At 33.3% G+C, this 17,459-nt stretch overlaps 5 protein-coding genes across 10 annotated transcripts in view; 1 reads left to right on the forward strand and 4 right to left on the reverse strand.

Moving 5' to 3' along the window:
• Positions 1-1,977, reverse strand: part of LOC106720394 (transmembrane ascorbate-dependent reductase CYB561) — a 54,342-nt gene extending 52,365 nt beyond the window's left edge. For both annotated transcript variants that reach the window (XM_014515078.2, XM_014515077.2), the window contains exon 1: positions 1,907-1,977. The gene's annotated coding sequence lies outside the window, so the exon portion shown is untranslated. The remainder of the gene's footprint in view (positions 1-1,906) is intronic.
• A 1,463-nt stretch (positions 1,978-3,440) lies between these two features.
• On the reverse strand, positions 3,441-8,241 carry LOC106720165 (25S rRNA (cytosine-C(5))-methyltransferase nop2). Its single transcript, XM_045686835.1, has 7 exons — positions 7,984-8,241; positions 7,072-7,260; positions 6,158-6,360; positions 4,510-5,883; positions 4,249-4,422; positions 3,606-4,064; positions 3,441-3,452 (listed from the first exon to the last, which is right to left on the reverse strand). The coding sequence occupies exons 1-7, from the start codon at positions 8,081-8,083 to the stop codon at positions 3,441-3,443; spliced, it is 2,511 nt and encodes an 836-aa protein (XP_045542791.1). The 5' UTR covers positions 8,084-8,241.
• Positions 8,242-8,970: 729 nt separating this feature from the next.
• LOC106720252 (coenzyme Q-binding protein COQ10 homolog A, mitochondrial) lies at positions 8,971-11,025 on the forward strand. Its single transcript, XM_014514846.2, has 3 exons — positions 8,971-9,166; positions 9,267-9,413; positions 10,518-11,025. The coding sequence occupies exons 1-3, from the start codon at positions 9,102-9,104 to the stop codon at positions 10,981-10,983; spliced, it is 678 nt and encodes a 225-aa protein (XP_014370332.2). The 5' UTR covers positions 8,971-9,101; the 3' UTR covers positions 10,984-11,025.
• A 108-nt stretch (positions 11,026-11,133) lies between these two features.
• Positions 11,134-12,063, reverse strand: LOC106720233 (peptidyl-prolyl cis-trans isomerase H). The gene is made up of 3 exons (XM_014514827.2): positions 11,779-12,063; positions 11,497-11,673; positions 11,134-11,427 (listed from the first exon to the last, which is right to left on the reverse strand). The coding sequence occupies exons 1-3, from the start codon at positions 11,860-11,862 to the stop codon at positions 11,134-11,136; spliced, it is 555 nt and encodes a 184-aa protein (XP_014370313.1). The 5' UTR covers positions 11,863-12,063.
• Positions 12,064-13,717: 1,654 nt separating this feature from the next.
• LOC106720330 (NAD(+) hydrolase sarm1) overlaps positions 13,718-17,459 on the reverse strand; it is a 55,040-nt gene continuing 51,298 nt past the window's right edge. For all 5 annotated transcript variants that reach the window (XM_045686981.1, XM_014514965.2, XM_014514964.2 and 2 more), the window contains 5 exons: positions 17,138-17,373; positions 15,703-15,992; positions 15,265-15,431; positions 14,837-15,058; positions 13,718-14,722 (listed from right to left, as the gene is read on the reverse strand). In XM_045686981.1, coding sequence (XP_045542937.1) covers positions 14,899-15,058; positions 15,265-15,431; positions 15,703-15,992; positions 17,138-17,373 — 853 coding nt within the window. In that variant the 3' untranslated portion in view covers positions 13,718-14,722; positions 14,837-14,898. The remainder of the gene's footprint in view (positions 14,723-14,836; positions 15,059-15,264; positions 15,432-15,702; positions 15,993-17,137; positions 17,374-17,459) is intronic.

Raw genomic sequence — 17,459 nt, forward strand, 5'->3', positions numbered from 1 at the left:
ACAGAATAACAAACATCAACATTCACTTGTACTATTGCAAAACTGCATAAGATGCGCGTGCGCCGTGAAAGTGCTACGCTTTGTGCATTTCTTTTTTACACCTAGATCTGAATGTGCCCTAGAAATTTATTTCTGATTGATCATAGAATAAAAATAAAATGTCTTGCCTAAATAGGTCTTTATAATTTAAGATACACTCACGAAAAAAACACTTAGCCCTATTTAACGATGGATGTCACAAATGCGAATTCTAGTCACGTATACAATACAATAAAATACTGTTGTATGAAAATTTAAAAGGCGATATTAAAAAACCGGAAGGCTCTTACGCTGGGTTTTCATTCTCTAATCACATAGAGAAACGTGTATTGTAATGTCTCGTGTTTTTTTTTAAACACATACATGACAAAAAAAATTTGGAGATTTGTTTCTTTCGTGGAGATGCACTATCACACTGTACCTAGTAGAGTTTATTTGATAGAGTATGGTATATTACAGTTCCATTCATTCCGGAAGAATAAATTGCCATCAGTGGATAACATACGTAATACAAACACCTAGTATATGTATAATCTTATACTGTACGGTGACGCGTAAAACTGTGTGGTAACTAAGTTATAATACACTAGCTTTTACCCGCGACCTCATCTGCGAAAATTTTTAAAAAAAAGTTTGAGTAGTGTCACCTGTTACCGGATACTATGTTCTATATCTCTGCCTAATTTCAATAAGATGTGTTGAAACGTTGCGGAGTTATCGAGTAAATAAGTAACTCAAACGTTACGAGTAAATAAGATCACGGGAACCGCACACAGTTCCGGGATCATAGGGAGCCCAACATCTATGCCAAATTTGATCGGGATCCATGAAGCCGTTATGGAGATACCTTCTAACAAACATACATTCATTTAACATTCGCATTTATAATATTAGTAAGAAATAAGTAAGATTGCCACTTGCGTGTTTCGATTGCTTAAAGATGGTAATTGTATCCAGAGAAGAAATTTACTATGGCTACTATTTTATGTGTTAGCGAACACTCTTTATTTTGGTCTTCAGTTCCTCAAAAATAATAATGTTACATGTCTATAACATCTTATGCCAAATATTTAAAAAAAAATCAAAAACTTAAAAAAAAGGATTTTTTTTTATTGAATTATACAACGGCTTAGTTACAGTTACTAATATATAATTGAATTATTTTTTTTTTTATTTTTTTTTTATTATATCATATAAAACACGGTTATTTATTTTACTAAATTAATGATCAATTGGCGTATCAAATTCAATAAAATAACTAAAAATAAAACAGCGTCTATTGTAACACAATCTCAATCGCATTTCAATATACGCGTTGCGTTGTCCTTTGTTTTCTAAAGCCAACATAATTTATAGAATACCAACCTAGTTAATTAAATCAAAAATACAAATGTTACCTATGTTAAAAAATCTTGAATTTGATTGAATCTTGTATTAAACCTTGTACCTAAAACCATTCAAAAATCATTTCCTTGTACCCTCATCTTGTAAATGGAACTTTTACTTACGGGTCGAAGAAAATAAATTTGAAACCAAACTACGATCAGCATTACATATAAATAAAATAATTTAAGATGCATCGGTTTAAACGAATATGTCCTGTCAATTAGTGGCTCCAAAAATTGTACAACTGGATTACAAATCGCGGCGCATGGTACGTAGGTACGTAGAGATGGCGGGGAAGCTGCGCCGTGCAGCCTCCGCTACGGGCGTAGTATGTCCCGATAGCGTCCCGCCCTACCCGCTTCCTGCCTCCATTTCAGGACCCGAGTTAACGGCACTACTTCATCTATGAACCGACCACTTTAAATTATAAAAATAAACAGAACGTGCACTTTTTAATTTAAAATAAAAAATAAATACGAACGTGCAGGAGTTAAAAGGAGTCGAAGATTATTAAAGGGGTTTCACTCAGTACGTGTATATGCGACAGCGCGCTCCGCGGGATACTGGCGACGAGCAGCCTCCGCGGCCGAGGGGCGTGCAGGGGGCGCGGAGCTGCGCGGGCTCCCGCCATTAAGGTCCCGAGCTACGCCGCTCTGATCTCGCAAAGGGGCCGCCCGGCTCCGAGGAAAAGCTTCAGGCTTTTTGATTTTTGTTCCTATCCTATTTCACATTTATCAGACTTCTTAAACTAAACATACCTTGCTACCTTATTAATATTTATGTTCAAAGCGGAACGGTAGCAAAATTATTTTAATTTCATTACTTCAATCTCGTTTGAAGCGTACTCGCAAAGGTGGAGGGTGCTACCTAAACAAAGGAGAGTGTACTTAAACTCATTAAAATTTCTTGACAATGTTCGTTATAATACGAATATATGAGTGGCTATTATTGTTTGTTTCGTCAGCCGAGCGGTTAATGGATCCACTTTAAAATTTCTACGTTTCCGAAACGAATACCAGGCGATAAATAAGTCAATTTAGTGGAAATAAAAATGAATATTCAATGCATTTTTGATAAAACGAATAAAACTAAATAAACTATGAGTTAGTTATCTATCAAAAACTTAGGATGTAATGAAGTATCGCTTCCCACTCAGATATTATATTTACTTTCACTGAAATACGAAACCACCGTACACACATTGCTACCAGTTTCATTGACCGCTCACTTTATAATGTCTACTTAGAATAGAATATGTAATGCCATTCTGAACTATCTATTTTTAGATCAATGTTTAGGATACATTTTGATTTTGGGTGATATAAATATAAATCATTGTTTGTATGTTTGTGATAAAAATTCGGTAGAGTATTCTTTACGAAGTCTGAAAAACGTTGGCCCGAAACGGTAAGATAAGGCATAAAAATAAAATTGTTTCTAACTAAACTTTTTACTTGCACCGTCAGATCAATGACTAACTTAACAGCATTTTAACTTTGGCATTTAAACTACAGGTAGGACAACAAGCCATAAAATCTTCAAAAAAAAGCAGAACAGCCTGAAAACTAGGATCAGTAAAATGGTAGAGCCATAAGTCGTCTGTAACTCTTTTCCAAACATGTATAATGCAAGATTTTTTAATTCACATTTATAAAGTGACATTTGAACTCAAAATTATTTTCACAATGGGTTTATAGGAGAAAGTTTTTTAATAAATCTCACGACAGTGTAATTGTAATTACCTACTTTATATGTTATTACTTATTACATTTAAAAGTTGGAAAAGCTTTGAAACTAGAATTAAGAACTTCTAGTTGGAATTAAAACTTTCTAGTTAATTAATTTCAGACTGTTTAGAAAGTATAACAAATCTTTCATTTGTATTTTCTATGCATTTTGAACTTTTTTAAATAATACTTTACTCTTAACTTTATCTGGGCACCACCTTTTAAGATTTACTAGTATTTTAACACTTCCACTGCCACTCCGAATATAAAGTATTAACACGTTCCGTGTCACTGAAATTTCTGACAAGGGATTTTTTGCAAATTTTATATTCACACAGTAATAATTAAAACACAGGATATTGTAAAATATACATTTATTATATATCACATATTAAAAATATGTCAGTTCACTTAAGATTTATTTTTAGTTTTAAATTTTTGATTGGGCTTTACAGATTTCGTTTCTTTATTCTTATTTTTGTTATTGATTTGTCCGATTTTTTTCTTTTTCTTCATTTTATTTTTCAACTTCTTTGATACTTCCAATTGTACTTTTTCAGTAACATTTTGTTCGTTCTTACTAATAACAGTAGGATTAGATTGTTGATTTTTCTTCTTTTTATTTTTCTTTCCTTTCTTTTTAGGACTTTGTATACCAACTTTGTTTACGGAATCTTTTGGCAAACTTTCTTGTTGCTGTTTTTCATTTTTGCCATTTTCAGTTTCATCTGATTTATCATTATTTACCTTTTCATTAACATTTGTCGTTTTTTCTTGTGCTCTTTTTTCATTTAATGCCTTGCCTTTTTGTTTATTTTTCTTGTTTTTCTTTTTTTTACCCTCGAAATTAACTTCTACTTTTTCTTCTGTTTTATCACTAGGAACAATTTTTATACATATTAAATAATTACTCTAATCAATGTCGTTATTAATGTTTTCATTGATTTGATATGGAAAGTGTAAACTAGTTATGAAACTACGACTACTAGAAATTTTTATTAACAAATTTTTATTAACTAAGTTAGTGAAAGTGACTTAATTCATGATAGAAGTAAAATACAAAAGTAGTTTTGTAAAATTACCTGTTTTCTTTAGCTTTTTTCTTTTTCTGCGGCTCTTTTATATCTGATGGTGCCGGCCTTTTCAGTGGACCATTAGTTGTATTTGTCTGATCCTCTTTTTGCTCTGAAGGACTTGCATCACCATTCTCTGTGGCGACTTTCTCATCATTCAGTTCTTCTTCATCATCTTCATCTTTAAATGGTTCCGGCTTATAAAATAAAATAAAAAAACATAAATATATAGAAATATCTGTGAAACATGAAATAGAGTATAAATGAAACAAAATGTTACTCACAATGACATTAGAGAACTTTTTGAGCTTTGCAACGAAAAATCCATCCATATTATGTGTATGTGGGTAGAATCGTCTTGTCAATTTTAATGATGGATGGAACCTATGATGTCTATATTTCACGAAACCCTCAGTTCCAAAGTCTAAGCCGGTCGGTACCAACTTAACATTACGTCGTTTTAAAGCATGATTTACCACCCATTCATTTTCCTCTGGTAAAATGGAACATGTTGAATACACTATGTATCCCCCTGTACTTGATTTAGCATTGCAACAGTCTATAGCGGCTAACAGCAACTGTCTTTGAAGATTAAAACATCTTTGAATGTCCTTCTGATCTTTTGTTGTTTTCACACTGGGATCTTTAGCAATAACCCCTGTCCCAGTACACGGAGCATCCAACAAAACCCTATCAAACCCTTTGATTACATTAGGGAATTGGCGACCATCGTAGTTACAAACTACAGCGTTGACAACACCCAGTCTGTGAAAGTTTCCTACGACAGCTTTTGTGCGATCCTTATTTGCATCATTTGCAAATAAGGCTCCAGTATTTTTCATGATTGCTGCAATATGTGATGCTTTGCCTCCTGGTGCTGCACACATGTCCAAAATCCTTTCGTTTTCTTGTGGCGCGAGTGCCATGACAGGCAAGAAACTAGAAGCTCCTTGAAGTATATAGTGACCAGCTAGGTATTCAGGAGTTGCACCGATAGGAACTGTTGAACTGTATATTACCAAGCCCACTTTACTCCATTTACCGACAGGGTCCAAATTGACCCCTCTGTTAATTAGTGCCTGTGCCAAATCTCGTCTCCTTGTTTTAAGACTATTAGTACGTATAGTAACAGGTCTCGACATTTCACTTGCTTCCAAAAATTCCACAAGCTCCTGAACTGGGAATATTTGCATGAGAATTTCCATTAAAAACTCATTGTAGCTGTAATATGTACATAAATCTTTCAGAAGCAACTCAGTATATTCACAACGAGACTTGCCTTCCTGCTTTAAACGGTTAAAGTCACCCAAAACAGTAACTATATCCTTAATTCTTTGATGTATATCTTGTAGACTGGTTGGATTTTGCAATTCCTCCTCTGTGGGAAATGCAAAGACATCTTGTTTGGCAATATTTAGTTGCATTTCTTCATCTGCTAATTTCTGGTTTAACTTTTGCTTCTTTTTGAGTTTTAAATTGGCTTTTTCAATTGGCAACATATCATCATCATCCTCCTCGTCATCGCCATCATCTTTACCATCCCCTTCACTGGAATCAGAGTCATAAGTCATCTTTGGTGCGTCATCATCACTTTCTAAACCATTTTCACCAGCATTCTCATTGTCAGAATCTTGAAATAAATCATCCAGTGTTCCAACCTTAAAGAAAACAATAGATACTGGTTAAATACATGTACTCTAATTAATATTCTTTACAAAGCTACAGCAGCGAGATTTCAGGCGACTGCAATATTTTCTTGCTTATAGAGATTCCTCTCTAACCCATTTCTAGCTTATGGATGACATCCATTGGGACCGGACAATGACTTGACTATAGTGGTTTCTTACTTATCTAGGTTCAGCTGTACAAATATTTTATATAGGACTTACTTTCTTTATTGTATGAGACGTCATATACATGTGAATTACATACCTTATAGTTTTCTTTGCGACCAGATTCTTTTTCATTGTCTTCTTCAACTTCTTCATTATCATCACTGTCTACTTTCGTTTCAGAATCAGAATCATGTTCGGAGCCAGACTCTTCATCACTGTTACTTACTGGTTTGTCCACTTTACTCTTTGTTTTAGTAGGTTTCTTCAATTTTAACCATTCTTTATTATCATCAGTAAAACCTTAGAAAAAAAAAACATTTAACCATTATATAAATATGATAAGTGAAATCTTTGTTCCCCTTTGAAGGAAATTGTAAAAAGGGATGATGAATATTAAATTTGACATTCAATAGCTATTAATCTGCTGGGACGTGCAGAACTTAACAAAAATTATTAGTAACCCATGTGTTCTTAGAGACTATGTATCTATGAATATGTTCTACATCGATACTAAATTTCTTAGAGATTCATGGGTCAGTTCTGTAGATACATTCTATCCATCCATCCATGATCCAAACATTCGCATTTATAATATTAGCAAGATTTACAATTTTTTTAGAATGTCGGTGGCTCAGAGGTTAAACACTTGTCTTGCAATCTGTAGGTCCTGAGTTCGATTCCCAATGCAGCTATATACCAATGTGGTTTTCTATTTTCGATTTACATATGTAAATTCATCCGATGTTCGTACGGTAAAGGAAAACTATATGAAGCAACCCTCACATTTGTGTGAATTCCCGGGAGAAAAAGACGGCGATGCGGCTTGCCACCCGTCACATTCCCTCTCCCGAAATAGCGAAAAGTGGTTTGCGGAGGTTCATTTAGCCACACGAAATGGAGGTCCGGTCTCTGTCTACCCCTCCGGGTTACAGGCGTGATTTGTGAATGATGTACAATTTTTCAACAAATAGTCATAAGTAATAAAAAAATTAAAGAAATACACAATCTTACCTCCTTTAACTTCTTCATCACTTGATTTGTCATCTTCACTCATTTCCTTTTCTTCTTCCTGGTTAACATTCTTTTTTGCTTGTTTAGCAGCTTTCCTTTTTTCAGCTAACTGAGCTTTTTTCTTTAACCTTCTGGCAGCTCGCTGTTTTTGTCTATGACTCAATTTTTTTTCCTCACTTTCATCTTCAACTGCAATATTAACACAATATGATGAAGTCAACACAGAACTAAACTACCAAATTAAGGTGTATGATGATTACAGCATGTACAACATGTCAACTTAACAAGTGAACATTTTTACTGTAAATTAAGCTATAATGAAGATGCACACATAACGGCAAATAAATTAAATGTAACATCTTTTAAGACTTTTTATTTTTTGTTTGGTGTAATATCAATAAATTTTGTTATGAGGAAATTATGGGAAGGTGAAGTGGATTTGTTGAAGTGTTGGAGTAGGGTTGAGGGGTTGCACAAAGATAGATATTGATGGGTTCTCTGTATAAGGGCCAAAGTAACATCTTGTTAATTTTTACTTTTTTATGTTAAAAGCTGTCTTAGTTTAGTTAACAACATACACTTAACAAAATACACATTTACAGGTGTTAATGTTATTTTTTGCTGAAGTAAAAGGGTGTGTGCGGCCTATGTGCTGCATATTTTCCTATATGGTACATATCTGTAATTGCAGATGTCCATGGGCAGCGGTCGCTTCACTATTCTGGCGAATTCAGGTGGCTGCTTGGTCGTTTGCCACCTCGTAATATAAGTAATAGCCTTTAACCTACAGTATCTATTTTGTTTATTTAAAGGAGCTGAAGTAACGTAAATGGTTAAATATTATATTGATACATACTTCATAAAACATATTTGCCAATAATATACCAATAATATATATAACAGTGTACTTACGAAGCTCTTTTCTAAAAATTGGATCGGGCTGCTTACGGGCCTTCCTACCCGGACCTTTCTTAACTTTCTTGGTCTCGTCGAATTTTGCTTTACGTCCCATTTTAACGCATAACACGTGGTTTTCTTGTCGTTTACGATAAAAGGATAAGTTTTATTTAAAATATTTAACTATGAATGATATTTACATCAGGCAAACACCACGCTTTCATGAAACACGTGCCGGGAGCAGAAAAAGACGTTGTCGTTGTCAATTTTTGACATTAACACTTATTTCCGAAGTTTTACTCTGTTTAAGTGATAAAGATAAAAAATAGCCTAAATGAGAATCTATTTTATATTTAAACTGTGTGTTTACTTTTTATGGCTAGCCTAGTTATTTTAAAATGTATGGTATTTTTATCTGACAAATAAATATTATTTTTTCTATAAAAAAATAGTTATTCTTAGATAATAAATTCCAAAATTAAAAGTAACAAAAAACTTACACGAAAAAATAAATCACGAAAGTGGTAACGTCAGGATATTCGTTCTTTCTTAATAAAAATCCTCATTTTTTATTTTTGTTTAAATGTCAAAACAGTAGTTTTCTTTTGGCATATCCTTTATAAAATTTGAAGCAAAGTAAATACTAAACATTCTTAAAATTAGATTAAATATTATCCTATCTATCTCCATTGGTTGTCAAACATATTCTTATGATTTAATTTCCAAACTCCTCTAATTTACTTTAAATTTTAACTACAGGTAATATGTCGACCATGAAATAAATATTTTAAAACTGTATTTAAACCTTTTCTTGCTTTATTAGTTAAAAATATGCAATTGGATCAATATTGATTGGAGGCGATGAGATCATAATAAAAATTTACTCTGTTCCAAGGTAGAAGTCTGAAAGACAGACAGAACAGAACAATTTTGAACAATTGTCATGGTGTCAGCTGTCAGTGTCATTGTTTATATTGATGTGATAGTATGACACTCAGCTGAAAATTTGAAAATTATATTATATTTTGCTTTTAAGTCTTCTGTTGTCAATAAGTTTTGAAAAATAGTAAAAATGGAAAAATTGTGATAATGTGTGTCATGTTTAATTTTCCTGAAAGATAGTTAATTAAATAATGTTATTCTGTAAAGGTTATTCATTGGGTTTAAATATTAATTTATTGCGACGCAGCCTAATTTGGTAAAGCATTATATTTTGTTACGTAAATAAAATTTGCATTTCGTAACCATTTAAGTGCTGGTTTGCATAAAACATCTATATGATTTTTTTCTTCCCGAAGTTTTCAGGGTCATCACATAAATAGAAATGAAGGCAACAAGTCAAGTATTCATTGTCAATGTCAAGTCACGGGCCAACAAAGTCGAAATTTATTCAACTTTTCTAAGCCCAGTCGTAAAAGGGAATATAGTGGAAGACAACTTGTAGGGTAAGATTTTTATAATACTATATAATCACACTTTTTTATTTAAATTCCGATAATAGAAAATTTTTGCATGTAATACAAAAGTTATAGGGAAATTGAAAAATCTATACATGTTTAACAATAATCAAACTCTTGTTTATAATTTTCACAATGAGATCCAATCTTTATGTCACTAAAATTATGTTAATGTGTTTATAATAGTAGAAAGAATGTATTAGCATAATTGTTCATAACCCTCTAGTGAATTAATTCTCAAATACTACTGGATAGGAATCTTGAAATAAACATGTTCTATGATTAGATATACCAAGACAAACCTTGAGCAATCCCAGAAAAATATAATACAATTCATAGAGATAATATATGGATATTATTGACATATAGATTTTGCTGTTTCATCATTAGTGGACAAAAAATACATAGTGTGTTATGTATTAGGTTTATGTAATGTTGATAATAGAACTAAACTTTTTTACAAACACATAAACCACTGGTTCTATTGCAGTTGTCAAGTTTACAAACATGTCATATAACATTTGCTAAAACTGTAATAAGCTCCCTCATTTATTAGTGTTACAAAACAAAGAAAGCATTATATTGAAATACATATATGTAACATACATACACAAGCCATATATAAGAATTATTAATGTTATTAAGATCTTTTGTACATGTTATATTTTATACAAATCATATATTTCAGATCCCATAATATTTTTGTCACTATTTTTATTATTTAATGTCATATGTGTGTGTAAAAACATGCATTTGACTATTCACTAACACATGCACTACTTTCAATAGTTTAAACTGTCAGAAGGAAAGTGCTGGTAATGTCCTCGCTATAACTACATATCTATATATATAAAAGAAAGTCGTGTTAGTTACACTATTTATAACTCAAGAACGGCTGAATAGATCTGAAAATTGGTAGACAGGTGGCTTAGAACCAGGAAACGGACATAGGATAATTTTTACCCCGTTTTCTATTTTTTATTCCGCGCGGGCGGAGTCGCGGGTAAAAGCTAGTTATATATAAAACTCTTCGTTTTTATTAATAAAATTAATGGAATAATATTTCAATTGCTTAATTTTAACTTGTTTCAGATATTCCATGGATCAGATGTTTGAAGTTGTATCAGATGTAGAAAATTACTATAAATTTGTTCCATGGTGTAAACAATCCATTGTATTAATGCGAGGACCTGGACATCTTAAAGCAGACTTGATTGTTGGTTTCCCCCCAATAAATGAAAGTTATACATCTCATGTTACCTTAGTAAAACCATATTTAGTGAGAGCTGAATGTATGGATGGCAGGTTGTTTAATCACATGTTGACTTTATGGAGATTCAGTCCTGGATTAAAAAGAGAACAACAGTCTTGTGTAGTAGATTTTCAAATATCTTTTGAATTTAGATCAGCCCTTCATTCTCAACTGTCAAATTTATTTTTTGATCAAGTTGCTAGACAAATGGAAGGCGCTTTTATTCGGGAAGCGGGAAAAAGACACGGCCCTGCTACAATGCAGCCAAAGAATTTACTACTTAACAACCAAACTCTGAAAAGTTGACTATAATTATCAAAATTCATAGTGAAATTACAAAATTTGTATTTATTTTATAGTTAATTAATTTGAAACATTATTTATTGAAATTCCGACATAGAAGCAAAGCTTCATGAAATTTGAATAAAAAAATACTTAAAAGTATAAATTGTTTATTTACATTTGACCACACTGTGATATTGTTACAGGTATTTTGGGTTTATTGTTGGGTCCTGTTGGTACATTTTCTATTTTCCTCATAACTAATAATCCATCAATTACTCTTCCGAACACAACATGTTTATTATCTAAAAAGTTGCACTTTGCGCAAGTTATAAAAAATTGACAACCATTTGTATCTTTACCACTGTTAGCCATTGAAAGTAGGCCTGGTGAGTCATGTTTTAATGCGAAATTTTCATCTGCAAATGTACTTCCTCCATAAATACTCATTACACCTGTGCCATCACCCTACGAAAGAAGGATATATGTAAAAAGGATTTTAAAACAAAACAATAGGTAGATTTAACTAAAACTTACATTTACGAAGTCACCACCCTGTATCATGAAATCTTTGATTACTCTATGAAAAGTAGCTCCCTTATATCCCAATGGAACTCCATCCCTTCTATATTCGCCTGTACAAAACTCTCTGAAGTTTTCACTAGTTTTTGGTACAACATCGGCAAATAACTCGAAAATCATTCTACCAATTTCCTGACAACAAAAAAAGAAATTGAGGTTATTTTAGTTAGCACATCAAAACAGTTTTTTTTTTTTAAGTGAAGCAATGCTTGCTAGCCAAACTAAAAGTATACTTACAGTTGTCCCGACTGTGACATCGAAGAAAACTACAGGATTATTTGGATTTCGTAGTTGTGATTGAATTTGGTTCCATGTAGGCATTTTGGTCTAATGATAACTAACGGGTTTTTGTTCGTTTATATCCCGGTACGCTTCTAAGCTTATAGAACGACCTCCTTATTAGATATAATAAATTATAAATTCACAGAGGTTATGTTACTGTTGGTTTAATTGTATTCCAGTTCTGTTTGTTTACAAAGTTTGAAATTTCAGTCACACAATCTTGCAATGGCAGTTGTTGAAGTTGACATTTATGTCCTAAAAGTGTCACACAGTTTTTTTTTTAAATAACGATAAAAAATGAGGTGAATCGAATAATTTTAAGAACTTTTATAATAAATAATTTTATTACAACAAATCATCATGAATGTTAATTTTATAAAAATGGCTGTAAGAACATTCGAAAAACGTTTTCCACTATGCTATGCTCTATGCGGTTTAAAAGACATTGGACAAGTTTGACAAGTGAAAATAAAAACATTTTCGTTTCTGTCATAATCTCATAATTTTAACTTGAGATAAAATGAATTAGGAAATGTTTTTATTTCTATTTCCTTAAAAAACATAGTAAATAAACAGTATCATATAAAAAACCCATTTATTTACTTTTAGTGATATAAGTATGGGATCTGAGGTTATAGATTATTATGAAATTTTGCAATGTGATAAAAATGCAACATTGGAAGAACTTAAAAGAAGTTATCAACGTCTTGCGTTAACTTGTCATCCCGATAAGAAGATCTCAAGTGAAAATAATGAGAATTTTCATATTATTCAAAAGGCTTGGTCAGTTTTAAGAGACCCTCAGTCTCGGAAAGAATATGACGCCTTACTTTCTTGTGAAGAACATCGTGAGTTGCTGCTATATGACTCTATATCAGTGCCCGATCTGAACTACGACAGCTGTAATAGTATTTATTCATATCAATGTAGATGTGGGGGATTATATTCTGTAACCAGCAGTGAATTAGTGCCACCTAAAACTTATGTGGAGTGCAATGAATGTTCACTTTCAATACAAATTGATGTACCTTCTTAACATATTTAGTGCCACCATGTTGCTTGGAGTTCATCTTCGTACAAAAAAACTGACATTGGAATGCATTGAAATTGGAATGATGAATCATTAGTTGTAAGTGCATTTCTGTATAACTATAAATTGTAAATAAATTTTTATATAAAAAGGCTTATTGCGGCATCTTCATTACCCTTGTACTGTCTTGAGGTAAAGTATGTGAATCTTGTTATTATCTCTTATTTATTTCCTAAAATCATTGTCCTTAGCATTGGAGCATAACATAGCAGGGCCACTTTATAAGGTCACATTTGACATCTATCAGTTTTAGCTTGCTAGTTACTTTTAGTTTAAAAACATTGATTAAGGTTAAAGAATCAATTTGGACTTCAAACATATAATCTGAGTTGAATTTAGTTATGAAATATCCATGAATTTTTTTGATATCTTTGTAAAATCCTTAGTAGTTAAGAAGAACAATTCACTGAACATTGTAACATTTGATTGACATGTTTTCATTAAATATGTAATTGAAATTTGAAAAAAAGGTAACCAATTGTGCAGTTCTAACTTCAAAAAAATAAATAATATTTTATGCCCTCTGTTACAAGGTAATGTTGTTGGATTTTGATGAAGTGTCAAATGTGAACTATTACAATGGCCCTGCTATAGCTTATGCGTTTTACTATAGATTGACTTAATCAGAACATATAGATATTTTCATTAAACCTATCTATGATTGATCATAGATAATTTAACTTGGGTGATGTTTATGCTTGTTGTAATTACTAATTAATGCCACCACTATCTTCGCATACTTTGTGTAATGTTACAATAAAAAAACAAAGATGTTTAATAATACCATTTATTTTTAATGGTTACGCTTAGTACATAAATATATAATTTTGACAACGTAAAATTATCATAATCATGGTTAACTTCATGTAGTGATGACTCATAACCTAAGGTACACATTTTGTACAACTTATTAATAGGATACTTCCGAAGCAATCATAGAGGAGAATAAATTACTAGCATTATATATAAATTTCGAGTGAACTTGAATAATTCTTTACGTTAAAAGATCTAAGGCTATCACATTGCAAATCGTAATTCCGCACGAATTTTGTATTTTACAAATAATTGGCAAGAAACTAAAAGAACAAAAATTAAATACATCAATAAATTCTTTTCTTTAAATCTATAGAGAGTGAAGGAATAGAGAGATACTTAAATGAAAACAATATAGCCAGTGATAAAGAAATTTGAATCAATTTGCCATACTACAACGAATAGCAAACTGTTTTCTGTCCTTGGCCGCCGTCACGGGGCGCCGTGTGCGGACACGGCGGGGTGAGGGGCGCAGCGCAGCCTCCACACAAACTCCTTGAGATTACAACTTTTTGATTCACCAATTGTTGGCATATTCACGTAGAAAACTGCTTTTCTAAGCATTGGACATACATAAATTATTTACACGCTATTGTGCACATTTTGTACTTTTAAATTCACATGAAAATGCTATAGAAGTCCAATAGTTCCTAACACACTCTGCAAGCGGTCGCTCCGCCGCAAACACGTCAGCATAGTCTCACTTTGTTCACACATCTGTCCATGAAATTCTTCTTCCTCTTGGTCTGCGTGGCAGCGTCTAAAGGCGTGGGCAAAGGGATTGTTTCGTGCGTCTCGTCTGCATCTAAAATTCCTTCGCAACTTCGACATCTGCGCGACATCTTCTCGCTGTCGGTCAGTCTCTCGGGCAGGCTGTGCAAAGCCTTGGCATGGGAAGTGGATTTTGATGTGCTGCAAATACTAGGCAATTGTTCGCAACTCTGGGAAGTCATCGGCGAAACCTTTTCTAAAGAAGATTGACGACTTCTCCGTGGTCTGAAATTGAATTTAGCTTTTATTTTTTGTACTGTTTAATTTTAAAGCTTTTGAAATTGAAATGAGCACAACTCTCATTAATATTTGCAATAATAAAAGAAGTGATATAATCACCGGCGAGGTGGTGTGGGCGGCAGTGCGAGTGGCGGGTGCTGCAGGGTGTGTGCGGGGTCTAGTCAGTCTGTCTTGTCACTGGCGCGGCTCTCGCAGGAGGCCATGCGCTGGTAGCTGGGCGGGCCGCGCCCGATGGCCGCCGTGCCGGGCGTCGCCACGTCGCCACGACCTCGCAGTCCGCCCTCCAGTCGATTGGCGAGGTTGGACTTACCACGCAGGAAACTGGAAAATAATTCTCGTTAACACTACCACTTAAAACTAATTGAGAGTTTAAAGCATTGGTGGAATTATAAACTGACCAAATAACAACTGTTGTTACCACGAAATTAAATTATATTTACTTGGTATAATTTATTTTAAACAATAATGTTTTTTTTTGGCCAATAACTCCCACGTATTAGACCACTATTTATTTAATTTGGCAATACCTTTCCAATTTCTCAACGCAGGCGTCCTGGTAGTCGTGTATCCAGCGCACGCCGTTGAAATGGCAGACAGCTCGCATGTCCTCGGGCAGCTCCTCAGGCTCCGGCCACTCGAAGTTGTCGATGATGGGCACGATGTTGCACTTTGACTGCAACGCCGCCACTATCTCCTACACCGACATAACAGACAATTATTAACACAAATACTAAGTGAAGAATAACAGTTTGTTGTTTTTTATGTAGTGAAATTATTTATATTCTAATGCAAAAAGAAGTTACAATTTAAAAAAAATTATTATGTATTTTTATTGTATCCTAGAAACGTATTTTTTAAAACATACTGCCTCAGAAGATAAAATTGATCAGAGCTATTTTGTTAAAGAAGACACAGAAAAATATGGCTTAATAAATTTATAAATATTGATACAATAATGTACATACCCGATGAACCCAGTCTTTTTGCTCTGTGTCATGTTTACACCTTTCTAGAGCGTTTGGTGTAAGCACTAATAGGAAGTTCTTGGCTTGACGTATGCTCTGCAGCAGGTTGTTGTCAAACTTGCCCGCCTCCAGCCGCTCCACATCAATGAAGACCGTGAACCCTCTCAGCTGCAGGTGGACCTTCAATAGACTCGCCAGCTGCGACCCATTCGACCGTCTGTAGCTTACGAAAACATCCAGATTCTTTTCCATGTTTTCCTCGCCTTTGCTCGGTAACGTGCTTTCGTATACTGCAACCAAACAGATTAAATCAATTATAGAGCGGACATTGTCAGTAACGCAAACGTTGGTAGCAAACAAATTGTAATTGGCATGCGTATGGGCGTATTAAACTAGACTTAATACCTAGTCGAAGCAAAATCAAGTTGTGGATTAGTAGAATGTGTTGTTCTGTCTATGTATCAAACACATGTTGAATGTCTCTGACTGCAACAGTTATAGTGCGAAAATATACATGAAAAATGAAGTGCTTTGTAAAGTCTTAATTAGTGACATATTTCAGGTGGTATTTCACTATGTCCACATCAGGAACTCTGTCAGACATGTAAAGAGAAAAGATTTATGTCAAGTTCTCGATCCAGAATATCCGGATAAAAAAATCTTATCTACTCATGTGGGACTAATCTTTGCAACTGTAAATCATTAGAAATGGCTTTAATTCCGGCAATTTTAGATTATACAAGAGCATTAACCTCAAATTACAGAGATTACTCGTTTGAATCTTGGCACACCTCTGTTGCTCTACTTTACACATATGTATTAGCAAAATACACTTAATTCATAACTTTTTTCCGCATCTTTTTTGTAAATTATATTTTAACAGTAAATAACTTTGATTTGTCATGAAGCGCTGATAACATGATGATTAAAAATTTTCTCTTTTTACTGTTATATTATTATGCAAAAAAAAAATTACAAAATAAATAAATTAACGAACGGTTAACAATAAACAAGACTATATAAGATTTTGTCATAAAACCTTGTAGGGTTTAATTTATTTGAGTAGTTAAGAACATTAATTTTACAATAGATTAGTGTATGTGGGCGGCACGGCACGGCACGGCAAAAGCAATTGTACAGTATTGCGCAATACTCAAATTATTTACGTAGATTTGTCTAAGCGAATAATATAAATTAATTTATAGTCTGTTTTCATTTACAGATAAAAGAATAAAAAAAACAGTTTAAAATTAAAAACGGAAAATTTGATTTAGTATGCGATCAGTTATTTACTTAGTTTTATTTAGTATTGCAAAGGTAAAGGTCAGTAAAAGATTTTTAGACCGATTGAAAAGTTTTATTTCATAACAAAGAGATTTTAGGTTAAATCAAGCAATGTGAAAAAGCGTACTAATAGCTACTCAGTTGTTCTCACCTCTTATAGCGTTGAGAATCCTCAGCCGATGTATACTGTTGACGATGTGGCACTCGTTCTCCAGCTGCTCGTCACTGAGTCCCCGCATTGACTCCTTGTCGACGCCCGCATTCAGCATAGAATAAGTGTATATTGTGTACTCCGGTCCTATCGTCTGCAGGAATTCGTTGAGGCTCCCTGTATCTCGCGAACTGTAGTCCGCCATTTTCTTTAACTGTTGAAGTTCTCTCGTGAATCTGAAATCAGTTTTTTTTAAGTTAATTGTAAAACACTTGATAATTTTTTAAAGTACTGTGTAGATTTAAGACTATTTTGAGAGATT

The sequence above is a fragment of the Papilio machaon genome, chromosome 4 (genome assembly GCF_912999745.1).
Source record: "Papilio machaon chromosome 4, ilPapMach1.1, whole genome shotgun sequence".
Taxonomy (NCBI): Eukaryota; Metazoa; Arthropoda; class Insecta; order Lepidoptera; family Papilionidae; genus Papilio; species Papilio machaon.

What these genes read in the sequence shown, in the direction of transcription:
- LOC106720165 (XM_045686835.1), bottom strand. Translation starts at nt 8,083, where the DNA reads ATGGGACGTAAAGCAAAATTCGACGAGACCAAGAAAGTTAAGAAAGGT. An exon ending in TGATGAAGAAGTTAAAGGAG is followed by an intron (nt 6,361 to 7,071) that starts GTAAGATTGTGT and finishes TTTTTTTCTAAG; the next exon opens with GTTTTACTGATGATAATAAA. An exon ending in AGCCGCAGAAAAAGAAAAAA is followed by an intron (nt 4,065 to 4,248) that starts GCTAAAGAAAAC and finishes GACATTGATTAG; the next exon opens with AGTAATTATTTAATATGTAT.
- LOC106720252 (XM_014514846.2), top strand. Translation starts at nt 9,102, where the DNA reads ATGTTATTCTGTAAAGGTTATTCATTGGGTTTAAATATTAATTTATTG. An exon ending in TTGCGACGCAGCCTAATTTG is followed by an intron (nt 9,167 to 9,266) that starts GTAAAGCATTAT and finishes TTCTTCCCGAAG; the next exon opens with TTTTCAGGGTCATCACATAA. An exon ending in AGTGGAAGACAACTTGTAGG is followed by an intron (nt 9,414 to 10,517) that starts GTAAGATTTTTA and finishes AACTTGTTTCAG; the next exon opens with ATATTCCATGGATCAGATGT.
- LOC106720233 (XM_014514827.2), bottom strand. Translation starts at nt 11,862, where the DNA reads ATGCCTACATGGAACCAAATTCAATCACAACTACGAAATCCAAATAAT. An exon ending in ATGTCACAGTCGGGACAACT is followed by an intron (nt 11,674 to 11,778) that starts GTAAGTATACTT and finishes TTTTGTTGTCAG; the next exon opens with GAAATTGGTAGAATGATTTT. An exon ending in AGGGTGGTGACTTCGTAAAT is followed by an intron (nt 11,428 to 11,496) that starts GTAAGTTTTAGT and finishes CTTCTTTCGTAG; the next exon opens with GGTGATGGCACAGGTGTAAT.